Source organism: Arvicanthis niloticus, chromosome 3 (assembly GCF_011762505.2).
Source record: "Arvicanthis niloticus isolate mArvNil1 chromosome 3, mArvNil1.pat.X, whole genome shotgun sequence".
Lineage (NCBI taxonomy): Eukaryota > Metazoa > Chordata > Mammalia > Rodentia > Muridae > Arvicanthis > Arvicanthis niloticus.
In genome coordinates, this window is record NC_047660.1 from 20,898,326 (window position 1) to 20,917,769 (window position 19,444).

Genomic DNA, 19,444 nt, shown 5'->3' on the forward strand with positions numbered 1-19,444 from the left:
TGTGGAATTGATTTCCTCCACTGCAAACAGTCCCCCAAAAGCTAACTAGCCTTACACTTTTTATAAGTCAGTTAATGGGTGTTATGGATCATTTTTTAAAACTTTTTTCAGATGTATTGATTTTTATTTATATTTATGAGTCTTTGGGCTGCGTGTATGTCTGTGCACCATGCACCTATAGCACAAAAGAAGGCTAGAAGAAGTCCTGCGATCTCTTGCAACTTGAGTTACCTATGGTTAGGAGCCACCATCTGTTCTGGGATCAAACCCAAGTCTCCAAGCTTGTTGTCAATCATCTGAACTCTCAACTTGACTGCATTTAAATCACCATTAAAATATCTGATTAGGTATGTCGAGAAAGAGTTAAACCTTTAAAAGGGAGGGTATGTATGTGTGTGTATGTATGTGTGTGCATGGGAGGCACACACAGGCAGATCTCGAGTTCAAGGCCAGCCTGGTCTACTTGAATTCTAGGACAGCCAGGACTACCCAGAGGAACCATGTCTTGTAAAACCAAAGAAGGAGAAGGAAGAAGATAAAGAAGAAAAGAAGGAGAAGGAGGCTGGAGAGATGACTCCGAGGTTAAGAGCACTGGCTGCTCTGAGTTTAATTCCCAGCAACCACATGGCAGCATATAACCATCTATAATGAAATCTGGTATACAGGTATACATGTAGGCAAAACACTATATACATAGTAATTAAAGACATCTTTTAAAAGAGAGGAAGGAGGAAGAAGAGGATGAAGAAGAGGAGGAAGAGAAGAAGGAGAAAAGACCCACTCTGAACATGGGCAGTGCTATTATTCATGGGATCCAAGATTCTCTAGAAGGAGAAAGTGAGCGGAACACCAGCGTTCATCTTTCTCTGCTTCCAGGTTGTAGAAGAAATGCAACCTACCTCACATTCATGCCAACATGGCACACTATACCCAAAAATGAGCAATCCCTTAAGTGACTTCTGTCATGTATATTGTAACAGTGGCAAGAGGAGTAAGTAAACACAACAAGAAAAAACTGGTAGCGGACCAAGTCAGAATGAAGCCAGGGTGGGGAGGCAGAGGAAGACTCAAAAGCAATATCCACCTGTAGTGCTCTTGTACTGTTTGTCCTTTCCGACTTCAAATCCTTAAGGTAAATATTTTATTGCAGCTTTAAGAAGTTGGACTGAGGGCTGGAGAGATGGCTCAGCAGTTAAGAGCACTGACTCCTCTTCCAAAGGTCCTGAGTTTAATTCCCAGCAACCACATGGTGGCTCACAGCCATCTGTAATTGAGTCCGATACCCACTTCTGGTGTCTCTGAAGAGACAATGTTACTCACATATACAAAATAAATAAATCTTTTAAAAAAGAAGAAGAAGTTGGACTGAGGAGACAGCAGTAAATAAAATGTTTGTTATGAAGACTAGAGTTCACATTAACAGAACCCACATCAAAGTCAGACAGGCATGGCAGCAACCTGAAATCCCAGCATTTGGGAGGCAGATCCCCATGGCAAGCTGGCTAGTTAGACTAGCCTGAAAGGGTGAGCTCTGCATTCAGCCTCATAAAGTAGAGAGAGAGGAAAACACTCAACATCAGCTTAGCGTCTCTGCATATAGTTATGTACATGTGCATGCACACACATGCAAACAGGCATAGACACACACATGAGAATGTATATAAGACTCCTCATCATAACTCATATTTGTATAGTCAGCTCTGGTCTCCTGTGTCTTTAATCCTCTGAAGGCAGAGGTAAACAGACCTGTGTAAGTTATAGGCCACCCTGGTGGCCCAGAGCCTGTCATTCTCACCCCAAAAGAACAAACCTTTATCTACAAAGCAACTCTGTGGATCTCTGTGTAACTTAGAAAAATCCGATCTAGTCCTCAATTAAATTTGATTAATATGACTTGAAGCTCTTAGAGTTGCTAAACCAAAACCATTTGCATACAGTGATTCTAAAATTTGAAAATAAGTCTCCCCACAAAAGTATTTTGAGCCGAAATCTCTGGGAGGAAGAGCTGCTTCTCCCTGACTAGGAAGGGAATGGCAGAGGAGATGAAGGTGGCTTTCAGATGGAATTCAGTGTAGGAAGAGGGATTGCTAAACTACAGTCGGATTTCAACTCAAACACTGCAACTGGAACCTGAAACCACAGATTTGCTGATTTTGATTACAATCCTCTTGGACCTCTAAATATCCAGAAAGGTAAACTGAGGTAAGCATGATTTTGTTAATACAAATAAATATTCTTTTTTGAGGGAATATTGGTATCTTACCTCCTCTGTCTTTTTTTCTCATGAAGTGCCGTTGCCTGGACTGTGGCTCACTACAAAGGCTTTCGTGAGGCTTTCCCACCAGTATACTCCCTAACTCTATTTTTAAGAAACAGGAGATAACACTCTTACAAATTTTAATGGCCACACCACTGAACACTGTTGAACTCACATTTGAGAACTCTTTTCCTACAACGATCTCATGAAACCAGAGCTCCTTGTAGCTCTAAAACAGGCAGGCTTTCTCTCTAGGTCTGGTGACCACTGGATCCCCTGTCTTCACCTATCCTAGCAGTGGGTTAGAGCACTTCTCAATGCTCAGAACTCAGTCCTTATACACTATGGGCTGTTATAATCCTAATAAAGAAATGCCCTTTGGGGGCTGGAGAGATGGCTTAGTGGTTAAGAGCACTGGCTGCTCTTTCAAAGGACCTGAGTTCTATTCCTAGTTCCCATGTGGCAGCTCACAACTGCAGTACCAGGGGATCTGACACACTCACGCCAATACATATTTTTAAAAAAGTAAATAACGTAAATTTTTTAAAAAGAAAGAAATGTCCCTTTGATTCATTGTTCAAGGCTTGGTGCCCACCTGGATACACTATTTGGGGAGGTTTTGGAAACCTTAGGGCCTTGGCTGGAAGAGTTAGGTTGAGGGTGTGCAGTTCCCTTGAAGTGTGTGTCTTACAGGTGCCCCTTCCTGACCACCATGTGAGCTGCTTTGCTCTGCTATGTGAACATGACTCCTACCATAATATTCCAACTCACCCCTGGCCCAGAAGCAACAGAGTCAAAGGATGACCTTGAACTTCTGATCCTCCTGTTTCCACCTCCTGAGGGCAGTTTATGTGGCTCTGGGGACATGTGTGCTAGGCAAACTATTCTACCAACTGGTCTACATCTTCCTTCCCACAACTGAAGTGTTCTTCTGTTTTTAAATTTAGCTCCAGTTTCGAAATAAGAAAATTAAGTGAGATAGTGACACACACACACACACACACACACACACACAAACACAGGGGAGCAGCCGATAACACAGCAGGCTACATACATGTCACCACTTCGGGTGGTGCCTCCAAAGACACCAAAAAGCAGATGGGCAAGAAGAGAAAAGAAAATGCAAAATAACAAAGCAGATGAGAGCCTTGAACATCCTAACAGGTGAGGCTAAAGTCAAATACTGCTTAAAGCCCAATTCTGCCAGTGTGTGCTATGAGGTTTTGGAAAGAAACTCAGCATCTCTGAGCCTCTCTCCTCTCTTCGTCTATTTAAAAAAAAAGTTATAGTGATAGTAAGCACCCTTTCATTTATGTTTGGAGGAATAAAAAGGCCAGATGAGAGAAAGTCAGTGTGTACCAGCACAGACTCAGACAAGGATCTTTATTCAGATCTCCCTTCCCTTCGTTCTTGAACAAAGCTCCTTTGAAATCTTCCATGCTAGGTTGTATGTAGTCTTTCAGAACAATTCCTCTAAAATGCATATAAACTGTAACACTATGAAAATTCAGGGAGTCCTGGTGTCTGTGTTGGAACAGGAAGGAGACTGTTTGCTGCTCTCAAATGCTTCATTATTTTATTACTTCCCTTTTCAAAAGGAATCCTGGCCCCAAGGTAGCACTAAATTTGCAATCTTTCTGTCTGTACTTCCCAATTACTGGGATCACAGGCAAGCATCACCAAGCAGGTTATCATTTCTTTTATCTCTAGATACAGGGATGCTATCTTCTGTTCCATGCATGGTGGTTTGAATAGGAATGGTCCACCATAGGGTAATATATTTTGAATATCTAGTCCATAGTTGGAGAAACTGGTAAAGATTAGAGAGGTGTCTGGGGGGTGGGGGAAATACTCAAAAGCACATGCCATTCCCAGTTAGCTTTCTCCACTCTGCCTCCTACTTATGGATCAGGATGTAAGTTGTACTGCTCCACCCGCACCATGCTTGCCTGCCCAAAGCTGTACTCTTCATGATGGACTCACCTTCTGAACTGTAAGCCCCAATAAACTCTTTCTTCTATAAGTTGCATTTGGTCATCTGTCTGTTTACAGCACTAGAAAAATAACTAAGACAGGCTGCTATCGCACAATCTGGAATCAGTGAGAGCTTTTACATAGACAGATTCCCACGGTCTCATGATGATGGTCTGTCCCCAGCATAGGGTGTCAGCTTAGAAGACTCGCCTTCACCCTGAACATTTTCTTCAGTGTTTTCCTTACTGTGCTTGTTTCTTTGAGGACATGTTTAGAATCGACTGTGCAGAGTCAATTTTTCATGGTTTGAACTTGCTTTTTAATAAGCATGCCTAGAACTTGCTCAATCTTGAGCTAAGAAGGAAGAAAAAAAAAAAAACTAAATCCCAACATGACAAAGTTAACTTCTCCTGTTGAGTGAAGCAGAGCCAAGAAGTCAGTTACATCACAGGCTAAAAAGATTTCAAGTATTAAACATTAAAAGACATGCGTTCTTCAATCTACTTGTTTGCCCAGAAAATACTTATTGAGTACATAATTAAATACCAAGCACTATTTGGAGCTTGAAAGAGAAGTGAGTCCTTACACATAAGACAGTAATGTTCTAGAGACTAACAAACAAACACATATAAAGTGTAAAACCAAGTCCTGGTGAGAGTCATGAACGTACAAGCATAAGATGATGGAAAGGTATGAGAACGTAACATCCACTGAGAGAGGCAGGTGTCCTCCGGAAGAAATAGATCCTAAGCTAAAACCCTTCTTTGCACATTTGAGGAAGAGTAGAAAGAGGCTATAAAAGAGGTTGGAAAGAATGAGACAGGAAGAGGTGAATGGATCGTGTGGGGCCCTGGCGCCTCTGCTTTCAAAGCTGGGATTTAGAGCTGGATGTAGGTGCCTGCCCAACATGAATTAAGCCTGATGGATACTTTCCATAAATTGACAAGTTTCTCTTCATTAAGAAATTGATCAGACACAAGCCCAAAAAGTAAAAGCACCAGGTCTACTCTTTTTCTTTTCTTTTCCTTCTTTTTTTATGTGAAATAAAACTTTAAGCTCTCATGAGAAAAAAAAAATTACAAAGCCAAAGTTTACTATGAGATTGGAAACAACTGTATAATTTGAAGTATGATCAACTACCAACATATAAGATACATAAATGTAGGTTATATACTAATACTTTCATGAGATTTCTTATCAGATGTATTACTTAAATATGACTTAATATCATACCCTACTCAAAGGAGAACTTAATATCACTATATAAGAATGTTCCCAGGACCATTCTCTCTCTCTCCCTTTCTCTCTCCACTCACACACACGCACACGCGCACATGCACAAATACACGTGTGCAAACACACATGCACACATGCACATACATGCACACACATGCACGCAGGCACACACACACACATGCATGCAAGCACACACACGTGTACACACACATATGCACATGCACACACATGCATGCACACACACACATGCGCACATGCATGCACGCACATGCGTACACACGCACATGCACACACACACACACACACACAGATGAACCAGTTTGTTTAACAGGTAGAACTGCCTAATAACCTGAGCTCAATCTCTAAAACACACCTGTCAAAGAGAATTGTTTCCCAAAATTTGTCCTCTGACTTCCACATGTACATCAAGACACATTTGTGCATGCACACAGAAGCACATGCTAAGATGCTAACACACATGCATTCATACACATGCATATACACACACACAAACACACACATACACACAAATACATGCACACACATGGACACACATATACATACTCACATGCATGTACACATGTGTACACACACACTAACACACATGTGCACACAAACACACAGGAACCCACACATGCCTCACACAAACACACATGCACATACGCATACACACACATGTATGTATACATGTGCACATACACATACATGCACATATACATAAAATCAATAAACAAGTATTTGGGCTTTTTAAAGACATTAAAATAGGTGGGTACTTGTTGGGAAGGAGAGTTTCAGTGGCAGGAAAAGGATGAGAAGGGTAAGAGGGTAACAACCAAAATGTATTAGACACATGTAGGAAACTGTCAAAGAAGATGATAGATAGATAGATAGATAGATAGATAGATAGATAGATAGATAGGCAGGCAGGCAAATAGTTATGTGTTCCCCTTTTGAGCTGGAGAGATAAGAATGAGTACTGCTCCTGCAAAGGACTCTAATTCAGTTGCCAGCACCCATGTGATCTGCTGACAACTCCCTCCAACTCCAGACCTGGTGCTCTCTTCTGGTCTCCACTGTCATCTATACTCACATGCACAACTTGCACATACAAGTGGAGGTGTCCCTACCAGTGACAATTAGCGCTGCATGTTGTGATGGCCCTCAAACTATCTCATTGTGACCAGCAAACTTTTACAAACGCTGCCCACTAATCCTAGGCAGCACTTTTCTAAGCTCTTCCTTCTCTACAGTGCTTGAAGATGAAGACAATGTCCTGGTACTATGTACCATTATCAAGAGACACCTAAGCCCTGGACTGAACATGCTGTACCCGGGGATGAGAACCAATCTTCCAGTATGCTGTCTGTGGCATTGTATAATCTCTGAAAAGTTGTCAGTTTTACTGCTGTGATTCATCTTAAGGCTTCCTATTAGATTCATCTCTTTAACAAAGGAGCCGATTGGCTAAGTAACCCTGGTTCGTGCTTTGCAGATATGACAGCTATTATCCTTATTAAGCTTCAGTACATCAAACGTGCTCTTACAGAAGCACACCCAATAATTACCTTCGGAAACTGGAGAGTAAGCACAACCAGCCCTAATTTATCATTTCTTCAGGCTCCGACACACTCTAGATAGGTAACAGGCTTAAGATCTAAAAACAACAATTAAATAAGCCAGCCTCTGACTGGACGCAAACATTCATTCATCAAACATTTGCGATCTGTCTGTTCAGAACTCGTAGGGCAAGACAACAACACTGACATGTCAAGTCTGAACGTGCTTTGGGTATCCAGGGGAGGAGAATGTACAAGGAATATCAGAGCTCACTGAGTTATCTAAGCCCTCCCTGTCACACACACTGGAAAGGACAATGCCTCACTTGGCTTGGAAGCAGACACACCTGAGGATATCCTTGCTTTAACAATGGCTGAAGAAATGCCACCAACTGTGATTCAGGTTAGTCTTTTGTGACATCACTGAAATGAGGCAACTCTCCTGGTCTTGGTTTCACCGTCCTCATTGGAGAAAACCCACAGAGTCAACTATGACATAATTGGTTAAGATAACCAACGTTCTAAAAAAAGGAGGGGGTATCTACTCATCTGCTTTATTTAGAGGAAAGAAGCCAATGCTGCCTTCTAACTTTGACCAAAGTATCTGAATCCTATTGTGGGTAGCAGATTCATTTCCAACTGCTGCTCATCACCTTTTGACCCAAGGGGTCCACTCTCCAAGTGATATTGTTTCATCGAAGGTATAGGTTATCCTTTTTATTACTTTATGAGCACATCCACTTCTAGATTTTAGTCCACCCGTAGAAGAATCCAGAAGGACAAATGTGCTGGAACCCTCCCAGTTCCTCAGAACTTGAGCTTGCTGCTCAGGCTTCCTGGAGTCAGGCTATTCTGGTAACATTGCTGCCTGGGTTCCTATATGAGAATCAGTTATCTACTCCCACAAAGAATTTTAGGAATTCCTGGCCTGGCGCCACCTCTCTCTTCCCTAGGAGCTTTTGTTGTTTGTTTACTGTTTGTCATTTGTTTGTTTTGTATTTGTTTTCCCAGAATCAAGGTTTCTGTGTAACCTTGGCTGTCCTGAAACTCACAGAGATCCACCTGCCTCTGCCTCCTAAGTGTTGGGATTAAAAGCATGCACCAACCACACCACTGGGCTTCTAGGAGCCTTTTTTCTTTGCCAAACAGATACTTGATCCAACACAGATTGGAATGTCACACAACAAAGGAGAGGGGGAGAGGAACATATAATTAGAAGTTTCTTGGCTATTCAAACAAATCTATGCAGCTAGAAGTCTTCCAAAGACAGCTTGCTTACAGAGAGGTGGAGCCCACTGGGCACTTCTGGAACTTTCTTGAACAGGAAAGGTACATACTCTGTACCTTGACTGATGGGCTCCAGATGCATTACACAGAGCTCCCACAAGTAGGTCTGCCCTCAAAATCTATGTGTTTCACTGTTTATACAATATTTTTCTCAGAAAGAATACTCTGCTATAAGCAACGCCCTGAAGTTACATTCCATACAAAACTCAGATGTTTAAAAGCTGCCATGCCCTAGCCCAATAGACCAGTGTATTGGTGTCTGGAAGTCTGCCCTGTCAGACTCAGTAGGCCTACTTGGGTTGTCCCTCAGTGCCATCACACACTGTGTAAGTGACTTTACAGCAGTGGCCTGGACATGCAGTCAATTTCCATGTCTCACATGGCATGCATGCCTCTCTGGAAAGGTTCAGGGAAGGGACTAGACTTATTGACTGAAATAATCACAATGGCTGGTGCTAGGTATACAGTAGGCATCTAGTACATGTTTCCTGGATGACTTACTGCAGACTCTATGAGTCTGTGATGTGAAGCAGGGGCAGGGCCAAGAAGACAAGCGGCATGAATCCACAACTTACACACAGACACTCAGAGGACATCCAGGCATCCAGTGAGCCCTCACCGAATGACTACAACAGATCCTGCACAACTCGCTGATGGAAGAAGAGAGTTCTGATCGTTAAAGCTGGACATTTTAAGTCCGTTCCAGTTGTAGTCTTGCTATCACACCTGCTATCGGCAAGCACTGACAGGCGCCATACTCAAGGGAAGAATACTTTCCTGCCCTCAGCGACTTGTCTCTGATGGAAAAACAAACACTATTATACCAGACGGTAAGAAGAGGGACAATCTCCATGAGAAAAAGGAGGAAATGACAGAAGCAAAGTCTAAATGAAGAGACTTCACCCAAGGGTGATCTAGCCTAAGCATGAAGACAAGGAATTCCTCGGTAATGGAGAGGTCCATAGCTGCCAACATGGAAAGAGGGAACTGTACTGTACACATAGGGAAACACAGCCTTTCTTAGAGAGCACAAACGCTTTTCAGTTAATATCTCCTTTAACTGCACAAACACCATAGGGCTTCATAGAAAACTGCACAAGCAGTTATGAAGAAAATGACAGAAAAATAAGATGAATAAATAGAGCAGGACCAGACGGCACGGGACAATGAATGACAGGGTAAGGATTATGAACTTTAAAATTATTTCACCAAACACATTTATAAAAACGAAAATAATTTTCATATGGCTTCCCAGAAATTATTAAGAAATTAATAATAATTCTCAGGAATTATTGTTTCTTTACAATGTACCCTTTATTGCTTTCATTATGTTTTTGAATTCTATTCATAAGCTACTCTAGAATTTAAAAAGTTAAATGCATAGAGTCGTTCAACATATAGTGAATACATAAAAATAAAAAGCAGAATTGTTTTGCTGTACATGAATTGTTAGTATCCTAGTTTTTTATCTTTTTTTTAAATTGGATATTTTTCTTTATTTACATTTCAAATGTTATTCCCTTTCCCAGTTTCCCTCCTGGAAACCCCTTATCCCATCCCTCCTCCCCCTGCTTCTAGGAGGGTATTCCCCCACCCACCCACCCACTCCCGCCTCCCCACCCTGGCATTCCCCTACACTGGGGCATCGAGCCTTCACAGGACCAAGGGCCTCTCCCCCCATTGATGCCCAACACAGCCATCCTCTGCTACATATGCAGCTGGAGTCATGGGTCCCTCCATGAGTACTCCTTGGTTGGTGGTTTAGTCCCTGGGAGCTCTGGAGGAGTCTGGTTGGTTGATATTATTGTTCTTCCTATGGGGTTGCAAACCCCTTCAGCTCCTTCAATCCTTCCCATAACTCCTCCATTGGGGTCCCTGTGCTCAGTCCAATGATTGGCTGTGAGCATCTGCCTCTGTATTTGTCAGGCTCTGAAAGAGCCTCTCAAGAGACAGCCATATCAGGCTCTTCCCAGGATTTATTAAAATCAGACTTGGAGAAAGTTTCTACAAAACAGCTAGTATAAGAAACTGCCTATATGACCTTTTACTCTTTTTAGTTGTGTACATACGTGTGTATATGTGTGTGCATGGGTGTATGTGTGCAACCTTTTTAATGTGTGCATGTGTTTGTGCATGTGTTTGTGCATGTATGTTGTGTATGCATGTGTGTATACATGTGTGCCTTTTTCATGTGTGTGTGCATGTGTGTATGTATATGTATGTGTGTATGCATATGTGTATCCATGTGTGTGTGCATGTGTGTATGTGTGCATGTGTATATGTGTATATGTGTGTGTGCATTCTTTTTAATGTGTGTGTGCATGTGTATATGTATATACATGTGTGGGTGCATGTATGCATGGGGTGGGAGACATGTCCATTGTCACACAGGTAGCCAGAAGAGTGTATTGGATCCCCTGGAGCTAGAGCTGGTTGTGATCTGGGACCTATACTCAGGTGCTCTGATTGAGCAGTGACAAATGGAGTGCTGAGTTAAGTGGCTTTTATGGTAACCCATATAGACCAAAAGAAGTAGGGACTGTTCCACCAACCATGAATACTTATATCTGCAGACAGTGAAAGGAAATAATGTCGAAAATGGAAATGAAGAACAGCTACAGCCCTACTGATTATACCTGGTACTTGTCTTATTTGAACACGACTTGAACAATGGGTTGCTTGTGACTGACTGAGACACAGCTATTTGTTACAAGTACACGCTACTTATGTCTCATTAAGTTAACTATACCAAAAAACTTTACAATTCAACTTGGCAATTGATATTGCATGCATTGCCAGGTGGTGGTGGTGCATGCCTTTGATCCCAGCACTTGGAAGGCAGAAATAGGTAGGTGAATCTGTGAGTTTAGGGCCAGCCTGGTCTACAGAGTGAGGGCTACACAGAGAACCCCTATCCTAAAAAAGAAAGAAAGAAAGAAAGAAAGAAAGAAAGAAAGAAAGAAAGAAAGAGAAGAAGAAAGCTACATGTATTACCAAATATGCTTCTCTGAATTTAGAAACATTTTCAAATGGATATTTGTCACTCTGTATTTCAAAAGCAAAGGCACACATCCAAAAGTGTTCTTTCTTCCTATAGACCACACTGGTGTTTAGTGAGCATTCAGTATCTTACAGACCTAAGGTCCACAGCCATGATTAGAGAGGATACAGTTTAGAGAGAAGGGGAATTGTGCTTATACCACAGGTGAATCCAAAAAGTACAATTGTTTAAAACCAAGGGATTCTTTAAATTTCTAAATTTCTTTAGCACAGAGGCAAACCAAACAGGCCTAGTGACAGAATATCTTTGAAGGGTAAAACTTGGGACAGGTGGAGGACCGGACCAATGAGAAATAAACAAAGATCCAGGACTCTTATTCTGGTGCCAGACTTGGCAATGTACTCACACTGGCACCCTTCGGTGCTTTTACAGGATGAGAGTGATACTGAAAGACTCAAACCTAGAGATAGCAGGAAGGGGGCGGGGCAGGGAAGCAGCGAATCAAGTGAGCTTATTCAATGCCAGCCATAAACACCCCTCTGCTTAATTCTCATACCTAGAGAGCAAAAAGAACTCACAGACTAGAAACCAGTGATCAAGCCATGAACAACAGCATCCCTGGTTTCTAATCTCATCAGTATTTTATCTGTTTAAGTTAAGGGTTTGTCCCTAAGCAGACAGAGGAAACTATTAGGTATAGGAAATTAAAAGGTACAGCAGAAGCGAACTAAAATTAGTGAGTCTAGGCTGTGTTTTCAGCCACTCCATCATCTACTCTATGACCTTGCTAGGAGGGCTTTCCCTGCAAACCACTGCCTCACACTGTTTTAAACCGATGTTTAATCATAAACTAGCCCTGCTACATTATTAATATTCCAAACAACATTTCCACCTAGATAATCATCTGATGTCATTCTGTTGTAATATCTTAAAGGGAGCCAGTTCTACATTTGTTTTCACTGCAGAATTAATTCCCGAGTGGACAAACCTGCTTAGTATCTTCATCTTTTCTTAAGGAACTAAGCACAATTTCAAATAAAGTAAAAGAGTAATCAGTAGAGGGACAAGAGTCCTCACATCCCACGTGCTCCATATATCAACCCCCAAAAATCAACTTTAGAAACTTCAATTTTTGTTTGTAGAATAAGACATTGTGCATTTGTAGTCACAGGTAAGAAATGGAAATGAAGAGTTCATACTGACAGTCCGGTCATCATTTAAAGTTTTACAAGGTTATTGGACTTTTTTGACCTTGAGAAAGTCAAAACTACATCTGAAGGGATGGGGTGGGTAGCTCAGTGGAAGAGCGCCTACATCGTAAGGGAGGTGGCTATTTTCAGTCCCCAGCACCACCACAGCAGAACGATATAGTTCCATATAAAACTTTAGGTGAAGATTCAGATAGCAGGCTATGTTCTATACAATTGTACATGTAATAGCACATGTGCATACCTGTATACATGTGCATACCTGTATACATGTGCATACCTGTATACATGTGCATACCTGTATACATGTGCATACCTGTATACATGTGCATACCTGTATACATGTGCATACCTGTATACATGAGACAAATGAATCAGAAGCCATGTAGAGAAAACCCACAGAAAGAACAAAAAGGAAAATATTAACAGACGGGAGAACTGTATGATGCTATCTCATACATAGTCCAAAATGCTTCTGAAAATATCTTGAAATTAACACTTTATTTTCAAACTAAGGGTTCCTGAAAGCACTAGGTGTGGCAATAAAAGACACTCTGTTTCTTTCGGCAAAAGAATATCTTAAATACGTGCCTTAGTTGGGGGGAAAAGAAAAAAATCCTAACAGGAGAACCAACCAGTATGACTAAAAATGCCCAGAGTCCTCCCAAAGAATAGATGATAAAATTTTAAATAGGAATATAAGGCCAGGCATGATGCTGAACACTCTTAGTCCCAGCACTCCAGAACCAGAACAGGCAGTCTTCAAGAGTTCAAAGCCAGCCTTGTCTACATAATGAGTTCCAGGCCATCTAGGGCTACCAAGTCTCAAAATAAATAAATAAACAAACAAACAAATATAAATACAAAAGCAATTCAAATATCTTCAAAAATACTTAACAGTAGTCAAACTAGTGTGAGGCACAAAAAAAATTAACTTTAATTTCTCTAACTATATTAAAGGGATCTGACAGTAGCTTTGGAAACTCTGTCCTCTTCATAAGTAAGGAACAAACCATTGTTGCTAAGCTTTTCCACAGACGAGGACGGAGTGGGAAGATGCACCAACATAATGCTTATCTTTTAGACCATTACACTTGCTAAGAGTTCATCGTATGCCCGTTGTTCACAGAACTCTTCTTACACCATTGTAAGCACGCTAAGACAAACAAGTAGTACTGACTTTCCTAAGACCCAGACACTAACCCACTGGGTCAGAAAAGTTTGAATGCGCACAGTTTGAGAAACAAGCACAAGTCTTGCAAATACCAACACCACTTAAGAGCTGTGAATGACCCAAAAGTGCCAAATACCACCCAGAAGCAGGGTGTGAGTGAAAACGGCACTGCATCCCTTCCATCCCCCACATTCAAATGAAGAAAGAGAATGTCAAGTCCAGCTTGCTTTCTGAAATCACGCAGAGCAAGCACCACTAATGGAAAACTACAGGTGAAGCCTTGACTTTTCCAGGTTTATGAATGAGCAAAGTTATTTCTCTTAACTTCATTGCTGGGATTTTTCCACTTTCATTTCAATTCTGAATACAGTGTTTGTAACAACTTCTCCCAGCCTTCCATACCCTCCCTCCCATCTCTCCAAGCCACCTTGGCATAGCTCAAAGTTTCAGCCTAGAAAGGCACCAAAAGTTAATTTCTGAGACATTTCTACCATCTAGAAAGTGAGGTCACTCACATCTCATGCCCTCTTACTAAACAGAAGTGTAACATTTAACATTTATTAATTTTTTTCCTCATAAGTATATGATGTTTTTAAGTGTGTGCATGTGTATGCTTTTGTGTGTGTGTGTGTGTGTGTGTGTGTGTGTAGTTATGTATGTGCATGTGGATTCCGATGGGGCTGGAGGTGTATACTTGAAAGCCACAATTTTGGCTAAATCACACTGGATACTTCTTCCTCAGCAAGGCTGCCTGTCCTGGAGTTGTAGTGGCTTTTTTTCCCATGAGTGATAGGGACCCAAATGCGGGTCCTCAAGCTAGTGAGACCCTATATGTGTTTCTTTAAAACATAAAATAAAATGACTTTTTAAAAAGTAGCCCCCCTTCTTGTCTTGGTAGCCTAATTTGAATTTTTCGATATACTGAGGGGCTGCAGGTGTGATTCAGGAGTAGAGCACTCTTATCTAGCATGCCCCAGGGCCTGAATTAAATTCCTTAGCTGTTGGATAAAGCACCATGTGGCACCAATAACTCCAAAATGACGTCAATGCTGGTGTGGGCAATAATTTTATAACAAGCAGTTATTCCGAATCCCGCTTTGGGAAGGATTCTTTTGACCCATCCGGAAAGTCACCTTATGAGTCTAGGGTTGTAACTCGGCAATAGAGCCCAGGTGCAGGGTGCCGTGAGTCCAATCACAAGCACGCATATGCATGCCCCACCCCACCCCCAGATTGTAACAACAAAATAAAACAAGCTAGTCCGAAGGCGACCATGTAGAGACTATCGCTCCTTCACGAGAATGAAGGAAACAGAAGATTTGGTCTGTGAGGCACAGCTGGAAGAATAACAAGTCTGTAAAGGAGCCTAGGATGTTTTAGTTTCTCAACTCGAGAGGGGAGAGGGAAGGATGGCAGTTCCCAACTCTCTAGGCTCACACTTCATACTGAATACACTGGCTACCAGGTGCATGATAGACATCAGCATCCCAAAGAAATGCACCCAAGTCCCCAGCCTAGCTCTGTGTCCCGCTTTTGGGGAAGTGACTTCACGGAGCCCTCTGGGACGTGAAGTACCTAAACCTAGTGGAGGAGCACTGGGATATCTGCAAGAAAGTCCGAGGGGAGCTAGGCATCAGGAGTTTGGAAAGGGAAAATTTGCACAGTACCCAAAACTACCTCTTTTCTCAGGCTAGGTCACCGGACGTAAGCTCAGATTGGCTGGAACCCCAAGAAGACTCCGGCACGGAAAGTGCAAATTCAACTGCAAAGAACTATAAAAGACACTCACCTCCACCCATCTCTGAGCCTCCGCGAATGCAACAGAGCAATCGGCCTCGGCGTCCTCCATCCCTTCCATGACTAGGGTAAGAGAGGGAGAAAGCAGCTCAGTGGGTGCGCGCCGGGACCCAGAGCTCCCACGCGTCCCCCGCCCTTTGTAACGCTGTGCAGTTTAAGTTCAGGAACCTAGTAGAACTTGCAGGAGTTGCCGTCTCCAAATCCAGCAGTTCTGGAACTGGAGGAGGTGAAGAGGCAACTGGAAGCGGTGTACAGAGAGAGCCAGGACTCCTGGGAACTTCAAAAGTCGCAAGCGCTGTCACCGCCCTCGTCAGTAGCCCCGCCCCGGCCCACCCCCTGCGGGCCGGTCCCAGCTTCCGTCCTTGCCCCTTGCCAGGGTCCTTGCAGCTACTTCTCTGGTCAGAAGTCTGGGCGGGGAGATGCGCCCCAGCCCGCATCCTTCCCGCCTCTGCCCGCCTCCTCTGACCCAGGCTCTCGGGAGGCGGCGCCCCTTCTGCCTGCGGCCTGACATACCAGGAATAGCTGCACACAATTGCACCTTTCCGGGCCAAGAAACTTACCCCGCAGGGACGCAGAGCTGCCAGACCTCCCCGCCACTACCCTCAGGCTCCACGGAGCCCGCTGACCGGTCCCAGATGCTGCGCGGTCCCTGCCACCGCCCCGGCTTCCGGCCGCAGGTGAGGGTACCGGCCCCGGCATTGGCAGCTGGTCCCCTAGCCTGGCCTGGCGTCACTCCTCCCCGATCGCAGGTGGGTTCGTCGGGAAGACCTGTGGCTTCATTTCCCCTCTAGCCACAAGGGGTTTGGTGAACAGAAGAACTTGGCTTTTCTCCCACCCCGCCCGCCTGCTTGGCTCAGTTCTGGACATTGGCCCGCCCTCACCGGGAGAGTCAAAACCTGTACCCTTCCTGGTGTGGCAAAGGTGACAGCTTATTCAATGTGAGCAGAGATTCTGCGTAGGTACTCAGGGCCAGGCCAGCAAAGTGCACAGGTGGTCCATTACCTGTGACCTCCCCAAGGCTACTCTGGGGACTCTCTCCAGGCTCCAATCAGAATACCCAGTACTTGACCTACGGAAGAAGATAAGATCAGCCCTTCTTTTCTGGAAGAGAAGCAACCTTTCATTCTTTTTTTTCCTGATTGGTTGCTGATTTTTTGTGATTTAAAAAAAAAAAAAACATTCAAACGTATGGCGGAGAAACTTTCTATGGAAACAGTGTAGCTTTTGTGATTAATGATCGTTAGCACCTGGAGTTATCTCACTATAAGTCAGATACATTTCACCCCTAAATATTCCAGGATAAAGTTCGTCTTTAAAGAACACTATCCTACATTATCATAGACCACATGTAACTAAATAAAGCCAATAAATTTGCTAATTCATAATCAACCCAGACTCAGATTTCCATATGATGCAGCTGACTTACCTAGATCTAGAGGCAATCAGAAAATCTGCATTCTATTTGATTGCAGATTTTTTACCCTAGAAGGGCCTCCTTCTCAAGCCCCTTCTTCCTTTTTTGGAATGGCATTGTGTGTTGAAAGAAACAGGCTGCCTTCTGGATATGTCTTATGGCTTCTTTGTGGTGTCTTCAACATATTTCTCTCTCAGTACTTCCTGCCTCCTGGAAGTTAGATCTAAAGGCTGGATTGGAACCCATTTGCTCTTATGAATGAAGACCATCTGGATTGGGGTGATGGGTTCTATTTATCCCGAAACTTTATTTCTGTTCAGTTCTCTCTCTCTCTCTCTCTCTTTTTTTATTGGCACCGGCTGTAATCAGTGGGTCTGTTTAGAAGAGCCGGCTGACAAGCTTCAGATCCTGCTGTGTCTGGAGGCCATTGACTGGACCGGCTCTGCCTGCCGCCTACACTCTTATTAGGCGAAATCCAAGAGGAGAGTGGAATGGTTAAAGAAAACAGGAAGATGTTTCTCTCCTTTTCTCTATCGCAGTATTGCTCTGTCTTTAGTAAACATGACGTGGAAACTTAGTGTAGTGCTAAATGGTTTTACATAAGGGAACGGGAAGGGTGGTTGTTTTGAGACAAGTTCTCATTACTGTTGCCTATAATGGCCTGGAATTCAGGCCAATCCCCCTACCTTGGTTGGTCACTCCAGTGCTAAAATGACAAATGTAGCTACCACCCTGATAAAAATGCAAAATATCATACTGAAATACATAGAAATGCCAGAGCTGCTTCTATATAACCAGTGCAGCGGGACATCTGAAGTGCCTCCTGTGGTCACGACGGTATGAATGAGAAATACCCACCCTAGACTCAAGTATTTGAACACTTGGTCCCCAGCTGTTTGGAGAGGTTACAGAACCTTTAGGTGGTGCAAGCTTGCTAGGGAAGTATGTCGCTGGGAGCTGACTTTGGATGTTTCCAGCTTCACCTTGCTTCCAGCTTGCTGTTTTCTAAATGTGGTTGCAAAGGTGCTTTCTCCGCTCCCTGCTCCAGAGGCTGGCTGCTAGTCCTCCCTGGCCATTATGGAGCCTAATGCTCTGGGTCTGTAAGGCAAAATAAACCCTCCGCTGAGTTGCTTTAGTCATGGTGTTTTCTCACAGCAAAATAAGTAATTAGTACATACTGTCGAGCCTGCTGTTTTGCTCTGGAGATAGCTGCCCAGTGTGTGAAGTGCACAGGCTAGAAACCTGAACAACTACCAGTTACCAATCTCCAGTTTCATCGTCTGAACAGTATGGAGACAGTAACATCTTGAAAGGATTGTTTTATAATAATTAAATATGATGGTGGTTGTAAAAGCCCCTGAGCATATTTACCACAAAAGAGGTATTGTTTTCTTTTGGGCACATTCTGTGTGTGTGTGTGTGTGTGCGTGTGCGTGTGCGTGCGCGCGCGCGTGCGTTTGCTTTTTTTTTCTTTTTTTCTTTTTTTTTTTTCGTTTTTCGAGACAGGGTTTCTCTGTATAGCCTTGGCTGTCCTGGAACTCACTCTGTAGACCAGGCTGGCCTCGAACTCAGAAATCCACCTGCCTCTGCCTCCCAAGTGCTGGGATTAAAGGCGTGCGCCACCACTGCACGGCGTGTGTTTGCTTTCACATACAGAATTTTCCTACTGATTGGGGATGCCATTACTTGTTCAAATGAAGATATTGCACGAGGTATAGAACCTTGAAAATGATTTCAAGTCAGCTCAGTCACCAGCCACTGCTCAGCTTAAGGAGTTAAGGCAGCAGGTTCACAAACTCAGAACACATAGGCGTTGTTCTCTGCTTTATTATTTCATGGAAATTTAAATATCTGAGACCAGAGAGATGGCTCAGCAGGTAATGATGCTTGACACCAAGCCTGACGGCCTGAATTTGACCCAGAAGCTCATAGGGGTGAAGGAGAAAACAGATTCCTGTAAGTTGTCCTCTGACCTTCACACATGTGTTGTAAAACATGTACACACACATACACACACGCACAAATACAAATATAATAAAAAGTTAGACATTCTGCATACATATGGTGCACATCAGTACACTCAGGCATACACACACAAAATAAGATTAAATGTTTAAATATTTTTTTTTTAAATTAAGTATCCAAAAATGTATTGTCCAAGAAAAGTTAGGGTACTTTTCAATATTTAGAAAACATAGATGAGGGCGTGCGGCCCATAACTTTAGTCACGGCGCTCAGGAGACTGATGAAAAAGGGCAGGAAACCCCAGGCCAACCTGGCCTACAGAAAACTTAAATAAGTAAACAAGCAATATAGCTGTCCTGTGTTCTATGCATTAGCAATGCGATGTTCATTTAATTGGTGAAAAGAGGGTCACAATCTTTCTGGAAACTCATTTAACAAACATTGCTAAAAAAAAAAAAAACAAAATCCTCATGGTCTATTCAAGGGAATGTATCCTAAAGATACAAGCAAAGACAGAAATACAGACTGAACATCTGCAACGGATGCAGACGTGCCCCACCCACACCTTCCTTTAT

The 19,444-nt window shown here is 43.0% G+C and overlaps 1 protein-coding gene and 1 long non-coding RNA gene across 11 annotated transcripts in view; one reads left to right on the forward strand and one right to left on the reverse strand.

Annotated features, from left to right (window-relative positions):
* Positions 1-15,553, reverse strand: part of Lmo7 (LIM domain 7) — a 188,366-nt gene extending 172,813 nt beyond the window's left edge. For all 10 annotated transcript variants that reach the window (XM_034497610.2, XM_034497607.2, XM_076930623.1 and 7 more), the window contains exon 1: positions 15,483-15,553. In XM_034497610.2, coding sequence (XP_034353501.1) covers positions 15,483-15,551 — 69 coding nt within the window. In that variant the 5' untranslated portion in view covers positions 15,552-15,553. The remainder of the gene's footprint in view (positions 1-15,482) is intronic.
* A 281-nt stretch (positions 15,554-15,834) lies between these two features.
* On the forward strand, positions 15,835-17,481 carry LOC143441657 (uncharacterized). Its single transcript, XR_013109231.1, has 2 exons — positions 15,835-16,239; positions 17,274-17,481. It is a non-coding gene; the product is annotated as an uncharacterized LOC143441657 (long non-coding RNA).
* Positions 17,482-19,444: the final 1,963 nt, after the last annotated feature.